Here is a 23258-nt window from a genome sequence, read left to right as displayed (position 1 = left end):
TATTTTCCGTAGTGAAAAATGTGATTTTCAAATATCACTGATGAACAGCGATATGAGACAAAATCACAAATAAAACTACTGTTATAAGGTTCTTGAAGTGTTGATGTACATATCATAGATACATCCGAAGGAAGTTTAGACTGCGAAATGATAATTCCATGTGCTTTGGAGTAATCAAGTTCAGTTCGCCTCTGAGCCTCGGGCTCCACAGCTTGTACGTTGAAGCGCCCATCTAGCGAATAAGGAGTCGTGGGTTCGATCCAAACCGGAGCACGTGGTTTCTTTACGCATTTCTATTTCACTTTATACATTTGACACGTGTTTCGTCGTGTACATATAAACTTCAAAACTTCAAAACCTTATATCAGCAAGATTACATTGGTGGGAATTGCATATAAAGGGTCAAACACAATGCAACGGCATTACGACAAGAACGGCAAAACGGCAACATCGATTTGAATGACATGTGACATGTTCATGTTTTGATCAATGTCGACTAAATCATATTCAACATGGACTTGACAAATAGTGTGTAGGTCAAGATGAGTATGCCGTTTTTCTATTGTACCGTGCTGCCGTTCACATTGTGTTCGGGGCTTAATTTGACAATTAATTAACTGTGCAAATAAAATTAAAATCAATCCAGGCACACTACGAAATTTGTGAAAATCGTGATTATTTCGAGGGACATCACTTCAGAAAAACAAGAATTTGCTAAGCCTCCCTTGGCCCCTCCAGAAAAAAATATTAGCTACGCCAATGCTCCTGGCGTTCAGGAAAATTCGGGAAAACGACGTTCGGGAAAAAGTAGCAACCGACAGGTGAACGACTTTTAATATTTTTGGTCATCATTCGTACATCAAAATTAATTCTTAGCGTAATAACTCATCGATGATAGAAAATGAATGGACTACAAAACTTGTTATCATTCTGCTTTCAATGATAACATAACGAGATGTTCTTAAGGTTTTTGTTAATATAAAATTTTGTTATCATGTTTGTTATGTTGCTTCTCTGTTTCTCTCTTTTTGCAAAGTTTTTTCAATTGTCCTCAAAGAACTTTTTAATTGCTTAAATATGTGATGATTTTGACCATTGGCCATCTGATTTTACATTTAATTTAATGCTCCTTGGGGACGACATAACATACACATTTTTTCTTTAGACGCCAGTTTGTTGGTAGTCATTTTTCCAAAAACTAAATAAATATGTTCTATACAAGGTCTGCCAATATGGAGCTTCTCCGGAAAAATCGTACAAATCGATTAAGTTTCCTCCAAGAAATCTGAGATTGTAATTCTGTAATATTGTGTTTTGATACTTTTGAATTTTTTTTTATACAGCCAGAATTGTCCCAGAAGCACAGGTGTTTATTAATCATGAACGGTTGCACCAATTTCCTTCAATTTTGCACAAGAGACTCTCCGAATTCAGATGATCAGCGATCAAAACCAACACAGATTATGAAAGAAGAAGATTTTTCGCCACCTTGTAGTCACTATAGTTTAGAATCACCATTTGAAATGTTATTTGTATTTTTTGGATTGAATAACTGTTATATGTTATTGAGATTCTCATCTACATCAGTCATCTTCGAGTGATCGGGTTACGGTATTCACCAACAAGCGCGATTTACTCTGCCTAAAAGTGACAATTTAACCGCGAAATACGGGTTTTTAATAGCCTGATCTGCGATCAAGCTATAGTTTACGTGAAGACATCAACGGACAAAGTGAAGTTTTTTGGGAATTAGTGGTGCACAACAGCGAAATTGAACGATTAAATTGTGCTCGTTGCACATGGTAGTGCTGTAATAAACAACACCACTTACACACACGTTGTGCAGATAGTGCAAACAGACGAAAGTGTCCCGAAGTGTATCTGTGACCAAAAGTAGGCACAAAATTGTTTAACCTCGTTTAAACGAACAATAAAGTGGATCCGAAAACTTGTTTTTACGACCCGGTCAAATGACCGGTAAACACCCTGCCCCACCAAAGGGGCCACCAGATAATCCACCAGGATGTAATAGCGAGTGTAGAACCCCAAACTGGATGCGGAATAGTGATGAAATGGGCCAAACGGTAGTTTTAGTGCTACGGCGCAAAACAGACGACAATGAAACCAGTGCAGGCAAAATCGAGGCTCGTCTACCGGAGCCATTCGTTATCGGGTCATCAGTGCAATTAATACTTGGCGTAAAAGAATCGAGGAAAGTAACTGCCTCTCGCGAAGGTCGTGGGACTCGTTATCTTCTCCGCACCAACCTCCGTAGTATCGTTGACAAGCTGACATCGCTGACGGAGCTTTCCGATGGCACAAAAATAGAAATATCCCTTCATCCAACACTCAACACAGTGCAGGGGACCGTATACGAACCAGATTCCATAAACACGGACGAAAAACTGATTTGCGAACATCTGAGTTCCCAAGGTGTCCAAGCAGTTCGGCGTATTAAGAAGCGAGTTAATGGTGATCTAGTAAACACACCTCTTCTGGTGCTTACCTTTCACGGCACGGTTTTACCGGATCACGTGTACTTCGGTTTGTTGCGGATTCCGGTACGGACATACTATCCATCGCCGCTGCTCTGTCACAATTGCGGTATGTATGGCCACTCAAGAAAGTTTTGCCAACAACCTGGAGTATGTATGCGATGTTCTCAACTGATCCATGTACCCGACGGTGAGCAATGCAACAACTCACCATACTGTATGCACTGCAAAAACGACCATACCGTTACATCACGAGACTGCCCCAAATACAAGGAGGAGGACAAAATTGTCCATATGAAAGTTGACCAGTGTATTTCATATTCTGAAGCAAGGCGTCGTTATACCATGGAAAACAAGCGTGAAACTATTGCACGTGTAATCCAAGACCAACTGAAGCAGGAGATTGTTGCTAAAGACCAAACGATAGCAAAACTTTTGAAGCAAGTCGCTGATCTAACAAAAGAACTCGCCTCGCTGAAATCGTCTATTGAACCTCACCCTGGAAAATCACCTTCATTCTCTCAGGATACCCAAACACAACACCCAGCCTCCATACGCTCTACGGAAGCTGGACCGTCGAAAAAAACCACACGCGAATCAAGAAAGGACACAGTCTTCATCCCACCCCCAACTAGAAAAGACAATCGTGACAACGATCCTGATAATATCATTCGTACTCGGAGTCGAAGCGGAAAACGACAATTCGAAATATCACCAACCGACACCAACAACAGTCGGGGAAAGCGGCTATCAACAAACATCGAAACATACCATGTCCGATCAGCATCGAAAAACGATGGCTGAAACCACCCCCGAAGAACTTTCTCTAGACCTGGCTACTGACCCTGCAACACACCTTGACACGGCACTGGAAGAACAATCCCTATCAACTAATGACATACACGACCCCAGCTACACTCACAAGAACATCGAATTTGGATTTCGATTTGACAACATGCCTGAGAACATCAACGTCATAAGTATGCGGTTTGAAGGCGGGGAATGTGTAGTACCCCCTTCACTTCCAGAAGAGGAAGCGAGCTCAGCGAGTAAGGGAATCCGGGACGTCTTCCTCCAACCTGTTGACCACCAAACTCCTAGTTCGGCCGCCCTACCTTTATCAGCACTATTCAACTCTGAAGCATACGACAACTACAGGAAAATGACATGTGTACCATCGACCAGCGAAACAGCATACGAATCGCCAAGCGCGAGGCCTCACACGTCGACCCTGACCAGAGATGTCCCGGATTTATTCGAAGAGCCTCTGGCGGCAGTCGGCGTGTGCACCACCTTACCATCGGCAAGTATCCCATTATTATCCACAACCAAATACCAGTCAAACTCTCCCAGCACCTCTACCTTAACAGATTGTCGCCCAAATACCCGAACAACACCACGTCCCTCAGGTGGACGCCCTCGACGATCGACTGCATCATCTGGCAGCTCAACATGCTCATCCGTGAATTCACCAACTCGCTCACAGACACTCGCAATTCAGTGGAATATATGTGGACTCCGATCGCACTACAATGAACTCCAGATGCTGATCACGAAATATCAACCGGTAGTAGTTAACCTCCAAGAGACCAACTTAGACTACCGCAAGTCGTGCGATGGACTCCTCGGGACAAACTATCATCTGCTTCTCAGCCAATGCTCAACCCACGGCCGACAAGGTGCTGGACTAGCTATCAAAAGTGGGATGCCTTTTAAACAAATTCCGTTGAAAACTAAAATTCAAGCAATCGCAGTTCAACTATTCGTCCCAGTTAATACCACAGTCGTTTCAGTCTATCTGCCACCTAGAGATAAGGAAGCTTCAAAACTCTTCAGTGAACTTTTGCAAGAAATCCCGAAGCCTGCACTTATACTGGGAGAACTTAACGGTCACCATGCAGCTTGGGGCAGTAAAATAACTGCACCTGCATCCGAAGCGAAGAAAAGGGGTGAACAGATATTGGAACTGGCTGTTGAACACAATATGCTCGTACTGAACGACGGCTCTCACACTCGAATTGACCCATCTACTGGAAATTCTCAGGCCCTCGACGTATCGCTTTGCTCAACATCAATTGCTCCTAAGTTCACATGGACCTCTCTACCAGATAGTTCTGACAGCGACCACCTCCCTATACTTATTAACATTCCAAACACATCAGATGAACAGCGAAATCGAATCAAGTGGAAATACGAAGCAGCCAACTGGGCACTCTACGAAGAACTTACGAGCAGAAATTTGCGCCCGGGCCTACCACTAACGGTAGAAGAATTTTCGGACAAAATTATTTCAGCAGCGGAAGCATGCATCCCAAGAACATCAGGTAAAAATGGGCCAAAATCGGTTATATGGTGGAACGAAGATGTAAAAGCGGCTGTAAAACTTAGACGAAAACGATTACGTGCTCTCCGACGTTTAGATACTGACGACCCTCGGAAAGCAGAAGCTTTGAAACAGTTCCAAGAAGCGCGCTTAGCGTGTCGGAAACAAATACACGAAGCGAAGCAGAAATCCTGGGAAGAGTTCGTTGAAAGCATCAACCCAAGCTGCCCATCCAGTCAAGTATGGGACAAAATAAACAGACTGCAAGGGAAAAGGAGAAGCAGCACTATAACGCTGAATCTCACGACCGGTATTACTAACAACGGACAACTGGTAGCAGAAGCACTGGCAGATGAATACGAAAAAAGATCCTCCGATACGAACTACCCTGAAAAATTCCGGAAACAGCATAAGAAAGGCATCCACATCTCAGGAAAAACTCAACGCCCAAATCTGTACAAACGGTACAATGTGGATTTCTCCCTGGAAGAACTCACATGGGCCCTCCAACGCAAAGGAGGCTCTTCAACAGGACCCGACAATATAAGCTACATTATGTTGCAACGACTTCCAATCAGCGTTAAAATTGCCCTACTGGAACTTCTTAACCGAATCTGGAATGACGGAAATTTCCCACAGCAATGGAAGCTTGGCACAGTGATACCAATACCGAAACCCGAAGCCGACCGAAGTAAGGCAGACGGCTATAGACCAATTACACTCCTGAGTTGTCTAGGCAAACTGTTTGAAAGAATGGTGAACCGCCGTCTAATTACGGAGTTGGAGAGCACAGGAAAATTAGATGCACGCCAGCACGCGTTCAGACCGGGTAAAGGTGTCGACACACACCTAGCCAACCTGGAATCCTTCCTACAACTGGACGATGATGATCATGTGGAAATAGTATCCCTGGACATCGCAAAAGCATACGATACAACTTGGAGACCCGCCATTCTTCGGACCATAGCGAAGTGGAAGATTTCTGGCCGTATGTTCAATATTCTGTCAAGCTTTCTTTCTGACAGATACTTCTCTGTAACGGTTAATGGATTCTCTTCGACACTTAGAAAAGCAGAAAATGGCGTCCCCCAAGGATCTATACTCTCAGTGACGCTTTTCTTGGTAGCCATGCAACCAATTTTCAACCAGATTCCCACCGGAGCCAACATTCTTCTCTATGCTGACGACGTCATCCTTATTGTGAAGGGTAAAAACCGCGGAACAGTCCGCCAAATTCTTCGGCAAGCTGTCTCTTCTGCTACTGACTGGGCCACCAGCGTTGGATTTTCCATAGCACCTGCTAAATCGAAGTTACTTCACGTTTGCCAAGTAGGCCATCGTAAACGAGGCAGAGCCATTAAAATTAATAACACCCCAATCCCCTGCGTGCGGAAGATGAAAATTTTGGGTGTGATAGTAGACTCCAAACTCAACTTTATCCAGCACTTCACAGACGTCAAAAGAAATTGTGCGAATAGGATCCGAATTCTAAGGATTTTAGGTCGCAGACTGAATAGAAGCAGCCGAGAAACCCTTCTTAAAGCAGGATCAGCCTTAGTCATCTCAAAACTATTCTTCGGGGTAGGTCTAACAAGTATCAGCCTCGAGAACATGGAACGAATACTAGGTCCAACCTACAACGAGGTTGTTCGTCAAGCCTCCGGAGCATTTGTTACGAGCCCAACGCTATCGATATTAGCCGAGGCGGGGTGTCTTCCTTTCCGTTTAGCTCTAATCTTGCGCCTATCCCAATTAGCGCTACGATTAATTGAAAAGAACCCTAAATCAGTAGATTTTCCGACGGCTAACCGAGTAAAACAACTCCTTCAGGAAACAACAGGACTGTCGCTCCCAAAAATCAACAGCATCGTAAGAACCACTGAACGGGAGTGGTACGTAGCACCACCGCATGTCGACAACCAACTCAGGAACACACTCAAAGCAGGCGCTAACAAGAACATCGTTATTCCGACCTTCAAACAACTCATCAGTGAGAAATATCAATCCTACGAACATTTTTTTACTGATGGCTCAAAGGAAACCGACTTCTCTGGCGCTGGGGTGATTACGCCTGCCATCAACTACAGCTTTCGGCTGCCAAACATCTGCAGTGTATTCTCCGCAGAAGCGTTTGCCCTAAAAAAAGCTGTTTTGGAAGTAGGCGATCAACAAAAGGTCATCGTATTTACTGACTCTGCAAGCTGTCTCGATGCTTTAACTGGCGGTCGATGCAGACATCCATGGATCCAAACTGTCGAACAAACTGCCCGAGAACGGAACATAGTCTTCAGTTGGGTACCAGGTCACGCCGGTATCGCCGGCAACGAACAAGCTGACAAGCTTGCTAAAGACGGCAGACATCAAACTCAACTCGATATCCCTATACCAGCGCAAGATGTTGCGCGTTCTATTAAAAAGGAGATATGGTCAACTTGGGAAACAGAATGGTTCCGAAGCCAAGGACATCTGAGGCAAATCAAACAACTCCCCAGGAAATGCTCAGACAGGTCGAATGCCGCGGACCAGCGGATACTAACAAGGTTGAGGATAGGACACACCAGGCTAACACACTCGCATATACTCAACCGCAGTTCTCCTCCATTGTGCACCTGGTGTGGTGTACAAATAACAGTGCATCATATACTAGTCGAGTGCAGAGGGTACCACCAAAGACGAATGACTTGCGGTATCAGCGGATCAGTTGCAGATATTCTACAACACAGCACGGAAAACGAAACCAAAATCCTGAAATTCATTAGGGAAATCGAAATACACAGTGAAATCTAGGTATTGTAAAGTAACGACTAGCCCGACACGAATGCCCTGACGAGGGTAAAGTGTCGTTAATAAATAATAATAATAATAATAATCTACATCAGTGTACTAGAAATTGATCAAATTAACATAAATACTGGAGAAGAACTTTATATGTGATGTAAACGTAAACAATTTTTGATTATAAGGCGTGAATTGTCGGTGTTCAGACAGGCTGACTAGACGTTATTTTGACTTCTTAAATATAAGTCAAGGATCCCATCAATTCTTATCATTTTGATGATAGTTTGATATAGATGTTTTATCAAATAGGTTTTTTCGAATAGTAGGTTTTACGCTCAGAAATACTTGGTCTGGTCTAGGTACGTTAAACTAAACAAAAATTCTAAAAATCTCAGATATCAGATTTTTTTTTCTAAAATTTCAAAATGAGTAGTGCCGATAAAAATAAGCATGAAAAAACGCCAATTTTGAAACACAACCGTGTAATCAAATGGAATAGTATAAACAACACTTAAAAAATCAATCATGGAACGATTTAAGTAATTTGTCACCTGTACTGCCCGAGCATGATTGCAATTCATCAGATTTAAACAAAACCCATTCCATCAAGCAGAAATCTTCTCGGGCTATGTGCTTTGCCTACAGCACAAATGTGCGGTATTGGTTATTACAAAATTAATTTATTTAAAATGCATGCTCTAAACACCCTCCCCCTATACCAATGCATGACCGATCCCATAGTCCATTCAACCAAGCTGCGCTCTGTGTGGCAGTGACTGATGTCGATGAAAAATCGATGGTTTGACTTTGCTCAGGGCAAACACACCGGGGATTGGGAAGCGCTCAAAAATGGGATTAGATGGGAAATTATGTTGAAACAATAGATTTTTGGTTACTGCGGCAGCCAGGTCCGCGTTGGGTAGCCTCTGTGTGGATGGATTAGTGGGTAAAAGCCACTGTTTTCGGGCTGCTTAGCTATCACCACTACCGCCTGCATTGGGCGCCACCTATTGTAAAAAGCTATTGGGACAATGGTCGGGCTCCATACAAAAAGGCGGACAGAACTACAAAAAAATATTTTGAGATTTTTATATATTTTTGTATTATAAAACATACAAACATAACTTTGATGGTTTTTAACAATAAAACTCGTGTCGCTTTATGTAGACGCCATGTGGAAGTGAGCACATTGAAAAGCTTCCTTAGATTTTATTTGCAGACATTTCTGGTTTCAAATTAATTCTGTTTGAAAAAAAAATAATATTTTACATGAATGTTGACGACATTTAGAATACAAAATATAAAATAAAATCAACTTTTCAAACATATAAATCATATTATTATATTAAACATTATAAACCTATTACCTTCCTCGATCAAATTCAAACGAAATTAGTATTTTCAATATAATTTTATTGCATTTCTAAATTAAATACAAACTTATTGCATTTCTTGTACGGTTCAAAAACTTACGTAGTATGTGAATAGTCCCTCCTGGAACAAAAAAAAAAAACAAATAGCATATTAAGAAAACACGTTTCTTTGATTGATGCAATTAAAATAGGTTTGACCAAATTTTACTTCATTACGACCATTGTACAGTGGTCGGAGGATGGGTTGGTAATGCATTTTTCGCGTGCTTCGCAGTACTGGTTTACTGCAGTGATAGTTCATTAATATGGCTAAAACACTCAAATATTTGTTTATGGCTTCTAGGATGCAGTATTTTTCTAAACAGCGAAATTAACTGCGTGGTGAGCCACAGCTGTTACATGTTATATCAGTAACCGATATTAGCGCGAAAAGCTTATTTATTGAAAATATTCACTCAAATCAAACAAAAATAAAACAAAGTGAATCAAACACTATCTACATATGCAAAAGTTTGGGATCAATTTGTAAGAATGTACAAAAGTATGTTGTCCACATTTTTGTGAATGAAATTTTGTACAGCTGAAATACAATGATTTGATCCTACTTCGTCGGTATTTCGATAAAGACATTATTTCATTACATTATTTTAGATTGTGACATTTTTCGAAAAAACTTGGCTCATTTTATCAGCCATTGGATCGATCTAAATTTCAAATCATCCCTCAATATGGTGAATCGTGCAAAAGTTGTTGAAACGTGTCACAACTTCAAGTAAAAGTTTAGTAAACAAAATTTGAAAATAAAATAGTCGAAATATTAACGAAGTTAGCTAAACCTTTTGCTTTCTAAACGAGGCATAGGGCGTTGTCTACAGATTGTGAAGATAACGTTAGAATGGGGAGAGTGTAGGCTAAAGCGTTACGGTTTATACAAACAAATTTAATTCATTTCATTTATTTAGTTAACATCTAAACAGATAATACTGAATCAACAATTTCACGCCACAATACTTGGTTCGTGGCCGCAGTGTCTATAGTAACACTGCTACCTAGGCGAGCTCTGTCGCCATCGGCCCCACCAGCTACAGTGAAACCTCCATGAGTCGATATTGAAGGGACTATCGACTCATGGAAATATCGAGCAATGGAACAGCTATTCTTTGGAAAGCTGCTTCTAGGGATCATCATAGTAACCATGAAATTTTGTTTTTAGTATGGTTCCATGAGTCGATATCGAGTCATGGAACATTGACTCATGGAGGTATCACTGTAGCATGTACTTTGTCTTGGAGGCATTCAAAAAAAAAAAAATCGATGTTAGAAAAACTTTTTTTTCCTAAAATATGCCCAATTTGCAATGTATGGACGACTTTTAGTAAATTTAATTACGAAACTTTTTGCTTAAGGATGATCAAAATCTGAAATGGCCTTTTTTTTTTAAATCGACTTTAAAGTTTTGAATTTTTTTTTCAGTGTAAAAAATGTGTTTTTATGTTTTCAATATTTTTCTCTAAAACGTCAGGAAATTTCACGACAGTCTCCGATACAACACTTTTTTGTAGGTCTTATCGTTTTCGAGTTATACGGGTTTATAAAAAAAGTAAAAAAAAACTTTGACCCTTTCCAAATGTTACTCTAGATCGATTTTGAAAAAACAAAGTATGTAAAGTATCTTAGTTTCACATAGTCTTCACACCCAGAAAGTTTAATTGAATTCTGAAGGGGTACTGCCAATCCCTTTGTCGAGTTGGCGTGAAATCCGTCATACCGTGCTGCATCGAATTGCCGGACGCTTTGAATTCCGGACACTGGCCTTTTTCAATGGTGTTGTAAACCAAATTGCGACTTTTTCGTTTGGAATCTATGATTAAGATGTCTTCTACTCACATTGACGAATGAAAAACTTATCTCAAGCGCAATATGTGAAATCTCTGTACAACTTCGATTGCTCTGGTCAATCACAGAGTAGGAATTACAAATTGTACGGTCATCTATGCTCATGCTCATCCATAATTAAGATGTCTTCTACATTAACAATGCATAAAAGTTGTAGAAAAACGAATTTGGGTTTCTTAAGGCCGATGTCCGGGATTCGAGGCATCCGGGTATTTCCAATCAACACGGTACATAACGTCTCCTATGGTGGGTCTTGCGTCCAAGCCAACTGCCGTGAGCTTCGGAGTGAAAAACTTTAGTTAAAACATAACAAAGTGCATTCATATGCTTAAGAATATTGCGAACTAAGCGTTGTAATAAAATGATTAATGGTGAACGAATTTAAATTTATTTTTCTGGGAAATGAATTAAATTCACTGAAAGTTGAAAATATACGTAACACCGTGTTGTAATAGAGAGAGCATAGATAACAGTTGCAACGCTTATTGAGTCGGAAAACGTTCTTCGGGAAATGTGCACTGAAGCGGGATCTTAAGGGGCACGATCCGTCATTGATTTCGAAACATTCAAAAGCAGTTTTTTCCTTCAAAATCAAGAAAATTTACAGGAAAATGTGTTCACTGTATTCTATTCTCCAACCGCAACACAGTGAACACATTTTCATCGAAACATTTTTAGTTTTGAACAGAAAAACTGCTTCTGAAGTTTCGATGTTGACGATGATTACGATGACGGAGCGTTGATCGTTAACACGCACTTCTAGATAAACTTAGATTCAATCTGATACCAGTAGCCACACGGGCCCCTGCTCCACGAATTGAATAACGGATGCACCACTTTCATAAAACATTTTAATTAAGCACTACAGCTTCTGGAACTATTCAGTATAGAAACCAAACATTTTCGGAACAGACATTTTTAAGTAGCTCGGATTCTAAAAATTCCATGGTTGCAAGCACTGTTCCACGTTTTTCAAGGTTTTCTGACCAACATCTGTTTGTTAATTAGAAGGATGAAATTTTTGTTATCATGAACGTACGTCATTGACGGCATCAGTTTTCAAATAGTAACGAGCTATTACGAGTACAGGTTGCTATGAGCATATGAAATCAAGCAACCAGAGTTACTCAGAGTTTCTCAAAATCTCACTCAAGAGCTTGCTCAAAACCAAAACTGTCCCATCCCTAGGTTGATGTTTTCGAAAAAGTTGCTTAATAAGTCGATTATTAATATGTGATGCCCCGCTAGATTCGGAATTTTCCCATCAGGTCCAACTGAGCATGCTGTGTTTGAAAGCAGCTATCGGAGGATCTTGATAAGTTATAAAGATGACTTCTTCTATAAAGTTAAGGAGTGTATCGAAAAGTGGTATATCTCAGAGCATAGTTCATCTTTTCAAAAGATTTTTTCATGCAAATCTTCATCATGTCATCAAATATTGAAGCAACTAAAAAAATATTTAATAATATGCAGTCTTAATATTAATACAACAAGGTTTATAAAGCATAGAAAATAAAATCTTGCACAAAATTACATTTTTGAAGTGTCTTCTGAAGATTTGATGATTTGTATTGAACAAAATGTATATCAAACAAAATAAGATGAAAAGCTTATTCTATCGGAAAACACGTTTACTTCACACAGCACGTAAAACGGATTTCAAAAAAATAAATTATTGCTCCAGGGAAGTCCAATTATTGGAATAAGGTCGGTTTAAGAAAGCCACTTTTGTATAATCAACTTTTGAAGCTCTGTCATATACAGCGGTAATTATATAGGGTACCATTTTTTGCTTACGTTACTTCATAAATATGCAAAGAAACTTTTCCAATCAAAAAACTATTTTTTATTCGATACAATAGTTCGATGTTACCATTAACGTGAAGAAAAAAAATCAAAAAACGAGGTCCTTAAAAATCGACTTTTTTCGATTTTTGCATTTGCTCTCAAATGCTTGTTAATGTATTTTTCAAAATATTTTTCACACTATGTTATGAGAGTTGTCGCACAGAATATATTAGCATAAACAAAAACCATTTTTTCTTTAAATTTAACACAATTAATTACATATCAATTTTTTTAGAGGTGTGCAAGATTTTCATCGACATCTGTTAGTAATTTGCAAAATTATCATACAAAATGCCACTTTATTGAATCAATATCCCCGCATCATAATTTTTAAATACATTGTTAACCATTTCTGACCAAAAAATTGTTTGTAGGTTCAGCCCAATATTTTTGAGACTGTTTTGAATGTTTGCGACTACTTTTCGATACACTCCTTAGTTGGCGGGCTAAGAGATATCATGTGACTTATTGCTTGATTCGGAATGTTTTCCTCAGTAGTAGCTACTGAGCATGTAATTTTATTAAAGCAGGATTCCCAGGATATTTATTATATGGAAGATGCCATGTTCGACAACATTGTTCGGTGGGCTTAGGGCCAACCATTTGATGTGCCGTTTGGTTCGAAATTCTTCTACCAGGTCACGATCTTGGTTATTTAAAAAAAATGACGTATTCGACACAACACTTAAGTGAGCCAAAGTCTAATATATGATTAGCTGCTTGACTCCGATAGCTGATCCATTAGTTATGGTTGTTCCGCAACTATAGTGGTAGTGCCTTTTTTTATTGATTTTATTGAATTATACTTCCAATCGACATACGGGCTTGTAAGTACACGAAATATTTGAGAACATATATTAAATTGCTTCAAAATAATGAAAAACTACCAAAACTGCTTGAACTTTTCTAATTTGTGCCAATTGTTGCGGTGAAATGTGACTGTAATGGAGGATACCTTAAGAAACACAAATTAAAAATATACCGCAACTAGAGGAACTGTGTACCAATATACTTCCTTGGGCATAAAGCAGCATAGTGTCTGCCACACGATTAACGAATGCAAAAATGGCAACTTTGGCAAATAAAGCTCTCAGTTACCAACTGTGGATGTGCTCTTAGAGTATTTAGCTGAGTAGTAGGGTCGTAACGTCAAGAAGAAATTCGTATGTGAAAAACGTGAAAGATTGTGCATTCCTGTTTTGTTGTAAAAAAATTCAATCATACATCTAATAATTGTTATTTAATACGAAAAGCTTGACAGAATGAAACATATGCGAGTGCAGTTCTGACCCAGGGCTTGAACAATATTGACGACATTTTGTGCAAGTGAGTGAAACATACCTGCACCGAAGAAAAAATGCACTTGGCCACACCTGAAGTGACTTCCACAACCAATCCGACATCGATGGAGCTCAATGGGAACAGTGGCGGCGGATTAAACACAGACAGTGTCAATACCAATGGAACCACCAATGATGGCACCTCAAAGCATCAACCACTAACGGCGGAAAGTTTGGCGGAGCGAACCATCGAAGGTCTGCTGGCGGACCATCCCGGAGAGCTAATCCGCACCGGATCACCACATGTGGTAAGATCAGTTTGGTTGCCCCTTTTTCCTGTACTAGCTATCACGGTGTCTTTTTTCACATACTTTTGTCACAAAAAATCGGTATTCCTGGCCACTCGGTATTCGGCGTATTTGGAGACTAAGAGATTTGAGATTTTGCCTCCAGGCGCAAATGTTAATGTTTATTGTTAAATCACATTTTTTATTTCAACTTTTAAGATTCTTCCCAAATTTCATAAAGAAATCTGTATGAAATATTGCTCTAGACCGATTTACGTTTTGGTTATAAACGAAATTGAATTTCTTTTCGTTTTTTTATTTCGTTTTCATTTTTTTTTTCGTTTTGATACCGTTTTACGCAACACACCGTGCGCTACGGTTTGATGAAACTGTTGAGGCATATTTGTGGAACCAAATAAATTATTTCGACCAAAATGATACCCGATTCCATATTCGTAGATTTTCCGGTTGATGCCGATATAGGGCCAATATACATGTGTACTGTAAACCGGTCCCTCGAATGGGACTGTGGCCTCTTTCTCCGCTTTTTGGGGTTATCCTTTACAATCAATTTTCGGTTGCGGTATAATCAACCAAAAACGTTCTCGGTTTTGCGTCTCTGGGTGTTTTGGGAGTTTGACTATTAAAATTGTACGAGGCAGCGGGCTCTCTCTCTCTCTCTCGAGGAAGCCCAGCATTTGGTCTGACCTCTAGGATGAGGCCTGGTTTGGTGGGTGGGAAGGAATGTGTGAATGTTTGCACCAAAATCTGCCTCTTCGTGGCCAATCACTAAAGAGGACCATTGGTGAGAGGCGGTGGAAAATCAATAAAATATTTCATCGCTGGGTGTCCTTTCGGTCGCCGCCATTATGGTTCCAAGTCGGTGTTCGTAGCCTCTGGAGTGCCACATCTTGTTGGGTTATAAAATTTTGGTATAGTCTGGCGACGCGTCGCACAGTGGCGCGCCTTCATGCAAAGGTTGAACAATCGAAGTTGCGCAGATGTTCATTGAGCTATCAATTCTCCATGTGCATGAATCGAGAACCCAACATTTCAAAGTCAATAAAGGCACCGACCACGTGCTTACGGTCATCGGGGGGAAGGGAAGGAATTTTAGTGAGGTAACCAATTCATTGTTACTACCCGAGGAGGAAAGAATAACTCCTCAATAACTTGTGCATACCATATTTTGGTATCATACCATAATAAGGTATTGTTCAGTTGTCAATACCTCATTTTGGTACTATAATGGTATTTGAAAAGCATGTTTGAAACAATTAAAAATACTTCATTTTGGTATTCGATTGCTATTGAGGACTGCTGGAAAAAATCACTTTTATATGAAAATCCATCACGTATTATTCAGGTATTGCAATACCTGATCTAATTATCAGCTTGGTATTTGTAGAATATGCATAAGGTATTATTTGAGATATTTTACCTCTTATGCAGGGCTCATTCATACCTCATTCAGGGTGTAAGTATTAGAAATTATCTGGTATGGAATACCTCAATTTGGTATTCAGTAGTTATTTTCTTCTGCTCGGGTAGTTACCGAAGAATCTTCTGCATTTTCACAGTTGCCATACAAAGGAGTTAGTGGGATAAGTTAAGGTTCTGGGAATCAATTAAATTAAAGATGGCGTCAGCAATTGAAAATGAACCTGACTTTGAGGAGAGATCATCCATTAGAATAGAAAGCTTGAAATAATTATAACAGTCAATTTTAAGAACTTCAGTTTTTTAGAGTTTATCCAGCCATGCGCCACTGTGCATCGGTGTGCTGTTTGCCTATCGACTGACGCTGCAGTGTCTTTGTGTGCGTCGTCGGTTGAAACCAAACCACACCGTCTACAGTTGGACTGTAGAGTTCGCAAACCAAGCCCTGGTCTCGTTTGCGAAAACAACGGTGGACGTGGAGGAGAGTTAAAAGTCAGAATAATTAAAAACTTAACGGATACTGCTTGGTAGACGAAGCAAACACAACGTCTTTCGCCAGACATTATTACTTGGTGAGAAGGAAAGTGTTGATCCTTCATTAGTAATATTTGTCTTTCATAATTGTTGGCTTGACTTGAACTGTAAATGGCAGACCTGCATAACATTAAAAATCGGCATTAAAATAGCAAGTTTCACATAGAACAAATATTTTTGGCTTGAATTTAGGTGATCACATAAAATGTAGTGACACATACATATATTGAGTTGTTCGGTAATCCAATCCGCATGGTTTCTAAATTAATTAACTTACTAAGCATAGTGCTAAAGATGGATAAATTATGAGTGATATTACGAAAAAAAATCCACGTGTTCAGGTGGGACTCGAACCCACGACTCTTGTATGCTACCAACTAATTGCGTGTGTGTGTACCTGAGATGGATGGATATTCGGTATGAGAAGAGACTGCGTGAATTGTTGGGATTTAAATTCGAAACTTGTTACATTCTGAGTTATTGGATTACCAAGTAGGAACGGCTGTTTTGATGTTCTTCGATTTAAAATTGAAATATGGAATACACAATTAATAATTAGTAAAAAAATTGGGGTGGGAATGTCTGTTACTTTACCGCGGGGTTGACGTAGGACTACTATGGACACAATTTCGATCAATTCTGGGTCAAACAACAGTGCAGTATCTTTTTGCAGATGATAGGGTGTTTGATGAATGCGTTTGCATTTGATTATGTCCCTCAGTTTGATACTAAAGGGTGTCCACGATGAAATTGCCACACTATGAAATTGATCTAACTTTTTAACCGTTGGGTAAAATTTAATGAAAATTTGGGTGGATTTAGTTCATTATTTACATCCTGCAAGTTTTAAAGTCCTGTATTCAAAACTCGCGGAAATGGAGTTGAAAGAACAGCTCGTGCGTGATAAAATCTTGCACATTCAGCACGAGAACAAGGATATCTCGCATCGCTCCATCGCTAAAACGTTGGGAATCGCGAATTCCACGGTGTCGCGAGTGATTAACCGGTCGAGGAACGATTGACCACCGATCAGAAGCGCAGAAGTGAAGGAAAAAGTATTCCGTTCAACACCAAAAATCACAACCGCGTAGTTGGGGCCTTCAACCGAAACCCGAACGCCTCCGTTCGGGATGTGGCTAAGAACCTACACCTAAGCCGAAGTTTTGTCCAGAAGGCCAAAACTAAGGCTGGGCTTCGAACGTTCAAGGTACAAAAGGCCCCTAATCGCGATGAGAAGCAGAACAAGTCCGCCAAAACCCATGCCAGGAAGTTGTACCTCAACATGCTGACGAAAGTTGAATGCTGCATCATGGACAACGAAACATATGTGAAGGCCGACTTCAAACAGATCCCCGGCAACCTGTTTTTCACGGCCAAGGATAAGCTCAGCGTTCCGGAGTATGTCCGCACTCAGAAGATGTCCAAATTTGCGAAGAAATTCCTGGTTTGGCAAGCCATCTGCACGTGCGGGAAGCGGAGTGCACCTTTCGTGACCCGGGACACGATGAACGGACAGGTGTACATGAAAGAGTGCCTCCAGAAGCGGCTGCTTCCTCTCCTGAAGGCCCACAACGTCCCAACAATCTTCTGGCCGGGGTTGGCCTCATGCCACTACTCCAAGGACGTGCTGAAGAGGTATGCGGACAATAAGGTCAATTTCGTGCCGAAAATGTTAAACCCTCCCAATACTCCGGAGCTCCGCCCCATCGAGAAGTACTAGGCGATTATGAAGCAGCACCTTCTTAAACGACCTAAGGTAGTGAAGACAGTCGAGGAACTAAAGAAAGTATGGGTTTACATGCAAAAAACGATTGATTCACAGGTTGTGCAGAATCTTACGGCCGGGGTTAAGGCCAAGGTGGATTTGCGTATGGACTGTAAATAAAATACGAGTAAAATGGTTAAATGAAGTTTAATAGTTATTTTTCAAACCCTGAAAATTTGATGACAATCGGATGAAAACTTGAATTTTGCGAATCAATTTTGTGTGTGACAATTTTATCGTGGACACCCTTTAGCCGATCTTTTAGAGATGGGTATCCAATCGGTCTGCAGAATACCGGGTCTCGAGTAAACAGCTGGCTTCGATTTGATTCTCAATACAGCACCAATCACCTCATTCTCAAATTTGAACCAGAGTTTCACGATGCAGTCGTCTTCATCCTTTTCAATGTACTTCAGCTCACCGATTGTACCATTCACTATGCCATCTTCAACATCAGCGTTGCTAGTGATCATGTATGGCATACCAACGGACATTCGTAGCAAATACGGTAATCCTCCCCCCGGTTTCAAAGACGCTCATCTTGTATTTAGAGCTTGATGCGTGAACTTGCCAACTGGGCGGCATCCCTATATCCCGCAAATACGTCACTCCAGTGTATCCTGATCAGTTAGCACCTTGTGGGCTTCGTAGCCGTGCGGTTAGTGTCACCAGGCATTTAGCCGCATCGTGCTAGGGAGTGTGGGTTCGATTCCCGCCTCAGACCGGTAAACTTTTCGTGAGGAATGTTTTCCGACTGTGCCACTGGGCGTTGCATGCTTGTCCGTTGTCTAGTGTGGTGCTTCCTTCAAAGGGCATAAATGCCCACTGGAAGCATTAACGTGTCAGTGTCTTTTTTTAGCGCCTTCCATGTTCCAATGGTACAGTCTTATTGCTCTTGGCACATTCTGCTTGCACCATTCGACGGTACGGAATCGACTCTCGATCAATTTTGTTTCATCAGCAGTCATTTTCTGGCCGTTACCAATCTTGGTAAGTATACTGGAAATGATGGTGATTTCTCCAGTTCTTTTTTCTTGACATTGTGATCCGGAGCATGACTGAAGCAGTCAGGATGCGCAGCGTGAAAGTTTTGCCGTAACCTGCAGGACCCGTGAAGAAAGTCCCCAATGGCTTATTGATCTCGTTATAACTATGTAGTCCATCGATTACGTGAAAGATCAAGTCACGCTGCTTCACATTGGTAGCCCGTACCATAGCGCAGTAATCCTCTTTTGACATGACGTTGGTGCGCTTCCTGATGACTTCTTTTATCGTTTCTGTTGGCAAATATTCGATGTCATCATCGTTTGGAACCGTGGAAATCGTTCGAACAAACTCGTCATGCTTCTTCGTTCTCACAGGTACGAAGGTACTCCTCAAAAGTCATTCACTTATTGATGTATGTGCTTGAGAAGCACGCCAGATTAGAGCAAGCCAACCTGTTGCCAGCTGAGATGCGATCCAAGCGGAGAGTGAAAAGCAAATGACGTCAACTTTTCTCTAGCACCCCTATTTATAGATTTGCTTGAAATCAACGTTCTCTTTTAAAACAGTTGTTTAACTATTTAGAGAGGTATGTCGGATTCAGTAAGTAAACGACAAGAACCTTTGATGCTTTGTCTTTCGATTGAGGTGCTTATCAAGAAATTTCGTTAAGACAGCAAAAAGTTAGAAAATATATAAAACAAAATCATGCCAACGTTACGCTCTTGGTTTTGAAATTCCAATTTCACTCCTGTATAGAGAAGAAAGATGTAGTCCTCCGTCAAAATGCAGGAAATACCCTTTTTACGGAAACGTAAAGCCAGGCCCATGGCACGAGACGACTTTTAGCGTAGTCAATATCTCCATGTATTTACTCATTTTCGGGTAATTTGAATCGAGAGTGCAATCAGAATGCGAAGTTTTGTTTGATGTTTATGATCCATAATCGAGCAAGTTTCGCAATAAAATCACTGATTGCTTGCTTGGAGGCTTGCCTTTCAACACGCAAATAAATCCGTTCCGATATACGTGAACAAAATGTCATAGGAAACGGAACGGACTACGTATGCCGATTCATGATTTAGTTCCCGTAAGCGTGATTTAGCACATCTCATTTCCATGAACTTTTTCACTGGTTTGAGAACAAACTTCTTGACTCCAAACTGGCATCTTCGGATCGTAACGCTTCCAATACCATGATTCTGAAATCACGATATTGAAAACCTCTAAATTCATATTTGTGATTTGGTTCCAGCCTGTTCCAGCAAGCGCGAACTCTGTTCACGCGCGCTGTCAATAATAATAACGCATGCGCAGTTGCACTCAACAAAACAGACTCGAGAGTGAAGATGCCATTCATTTTCTGGCAAAATCTTTTCGTTTTCCAGCAGATTGTTTAGTTGCAAGTGAATTTTAATTGAATTGGTCGCCTATCCCGACGTTGCTTCTGCTAAAAATGAAGCCTGCTGCTTAAATGGACTGAATATGCAACTGATAGCCGATATTTTTCCTCGAGAGCGTAGCTGCTTCTACAACGGGGCGAACGATGGGAGTTTTTCTTTTGCAACTCAACCAAATTTTGCAGTTTTCGGGGAGGTTTTCAGATGTGCAACTTGTAAATTCACTGCTATGTTGCCTTAATGAAAACATACAATGACTTCTCTTATTTCGGAAGAAAATTCCCCAAAACTTTTCTTGAGAAAGTGGGCCAAATTATGGGTTTTAAAGTTGTCATTATAATCAAAGATATACAGAACGCGATCCAGAACAGTGTTCTTGTATACGTGAAAGGAGTTCTCGTTAACCAGAACAAATATAACGTTTCCATGATTTCTCTGAGCTGTCAGTGATCAGTGAGCAGGCGTTACGCACGATTTGTGGAACTTAGTTCCCGGATTCGTGATTTCTATTCATGGTGTATTTTCGTAAAGCGAAAATCAGCTTGTTCCAGAGTTCATGACTGATAGTGCTCATTTTTAGGAACGGTTTTATTTGCGTGAATGTTTGCTCTCCTTCCAAAATCATCGAAATGTTGAATGTGCTTCAACTTTTTGGCACATTATTAGCTGATTTAACAGTATCAAAAATTGATAATGAAACCATAACAAACAATTAAACAAAACAATGGTCTTTATTTTCACAGTTCTTACAACTGACAGTGGGCGATATTCACTTACCGCCCGGGACATCCTGGCTACGAAGAACACTGTGTATCGATATATGGTTGTCATGGGCCTGCGTAAAGCAGACATGCAAGAGACGTGAGAAACATTGTGCAGCTCTTCCCATCCACTTAAGGTGAAACATCTCGGAGTTCAAAGATGGCCGTCACAATGGCCGACTTGTAACTCTACTCGCGTTTTCAAAGGCACAAAACTGGAGAAATAGTAGGCAAACATACCTTATCTTCTTATTTTAAGCTTTCTGCTAGTGCACAAATCCAAAATAAAAAGTACACTGTTATTGGATGCTTTCTTTGCGAGACTAGTGCTTTTGAAGTTACAGTGCAATCTTAGAAGTATGATTCCAAACTGTTTCACCTTAACCCGTCTGATATTATTTGGGGTAATTTTAACAAGTTCTGCGGAAAAAGTAGATCAACGTTGAAAGTACTCAACTGATGGGACCAGACGATTGTCAACGATAACGTCGGTTATCCCATGATTCGCCATCTACCCATCGCCGGAAAAGTAGCAATGCTACGAAGCTTGAACCGTGTCTGGGCTGAAGGCTGTACCAATCCCCAAACCTGGTGTTCAACCAAATTCTGTAGAAAACTATCGTCCAATCACTCTACTGAGTTGTATTGGAAAGATATACGAAAGATATACTGACAACTTGACCTCGAAAAAAGCAAGTTTATCCATCCGGGGCAGCATGTGTTCCGAGCCAGTAGAGGAACTTCGTCATATTTTGCTGAGTTGAATGAAATCATCGAAGAGGCCAAGAGAACAGAAACTCATCTTAAACTCGTTCTATTGAACATCCAGAAAGCTTAAATTTAAGCCTGGCGGCCACATATACTCAACCAACTCGATCGTGTTCGTAATCGGATGAGAGCTTGCATTGAAAAAAAGGTATCTAAATGATAGGCGCTTCCAAGTTCAGTATACTTAGCGGATCGTTTTTATCCTAAAAAATATTGAAAAGCGGAGTGCCACAAGGATCAGTCCTAGAAGTGACTTTGTTTGTTATAGCCATAGGCACGGTGTTCGAAATAGTCCCAAAAGATGTTCGAATCTTGGTGTACGCTGATGACATTTTATTGGTAAACGCGGTTAAGATCAGCAATTGTTATCGATGGCGAAGCAAACCCACAAGTAAAAACTGCCTGTATTCTCGAGGTATGGATAAACCAAAATGGTTATAGGTGGAAAACTTACCTTTTCTACCAAGACAATAGAAGCACTTCACAGTCAGATCAACGTCATTAGAGCTTTGGCACCGAAAGCCAGTCGATCAACCTTGTGGAAAATCTGTAATGCAGTTTGTTTGTCAAAAATGTTGTACGGTATCGAACTTTTCGGAACCAGTTCTAACCAGTTCTCTGCAGCCTTGAAGGTAGCTAAAAACATCATCGGGGGCACTCAAATCTTCTCCGACTTATTGTCTTGCTGTTGAAGCTGGGGACTACAGCTGCCACTACAGCTATGGATAAGCGAAATACTAATCCGTAAGTACTGCCGATTGGTGGAAAAGCCGATCACGATTTTATTCACCTCCGCAAAGCGGTTGATACTGCGCACCGCGAAACTGTGTTATTCCTAACATCACTAAGCTTCGACGTGTTGACTGCCGTCCATGGAACTGCCCTCAGGTTAAACTGGACTGGTCCATTAAGAACATCTTTAAGAAAGGCAACCATACCAATATAGCAAGGATCATCGTGAAGGAGCATCTTGAAAAGAAATACTACAATCATGGGAAAATATTTACCAATTGAAAATCGGTCAACCGGTTCAAAAGTTATGATTTTTTTAAATAAAAATTTTGCGAAATCGCGATTTTTCTGGTCGACTCAATTTTGGAAATGGGCACCCTAATAAAAAAATCCAAAAACACGTGTATCCTTATTTCGGATAAGAAACAAAATAGCAAATTTTCACGGAATTCGGTGATTCACTAGATCGGTTTTTCATGGAATGGCTGGGATATCGAATAACAGTAAACATGTTACTGCTGGGGACGAGCCTGGTGTAGTGGTTAGAACTCACGCCCCTCACGCTGAGGACTTAGGATTGAATCCCATCCCCAA

At 40.5% G+C, this 23258-nt stretch overlaps 1 protein-coding gene across 1 annotated transcript in view; it reads left to right on the top strand.

Annotated features, from left to right (window-relative positions):
- Positions 1-23258, top strand: part of LOC5567572 (segmentation protein Runt) — a 188651-nt gene that overhangs the window by 12275 nt on the left and 153118 nt on the right. Inside the window, exon 2 of the mRNA XM_021847310.1 lies at positions 13967-14301. Coding sequence (XP_021703002.1) covers positions 14071-14301 — 231 coding nt within the window. The 5' untranslated portion in view covers positions 13967-14070. The remainder of the gene's footprint in view (positions 1-13966; positions 14302-23258) is intronic.

Source organism: Aedes aegypti, chromosome 1 (assembly GCF_002204515.2).
Source record: "Aedes aegypti strain LVP_AGWG chromosome 1, AaegL5.0 Primary Assembly, whole genome shotgun sequence".
Lineage (NCBI taxonomy): Eukaryota > Metazoa > Arthropoda > Insecta > Diptera > Culicidae > Aedes > Aedes aegypti.
This window is presented reverse-complemented; position numbering and strand designations above follow the sequence as displayed.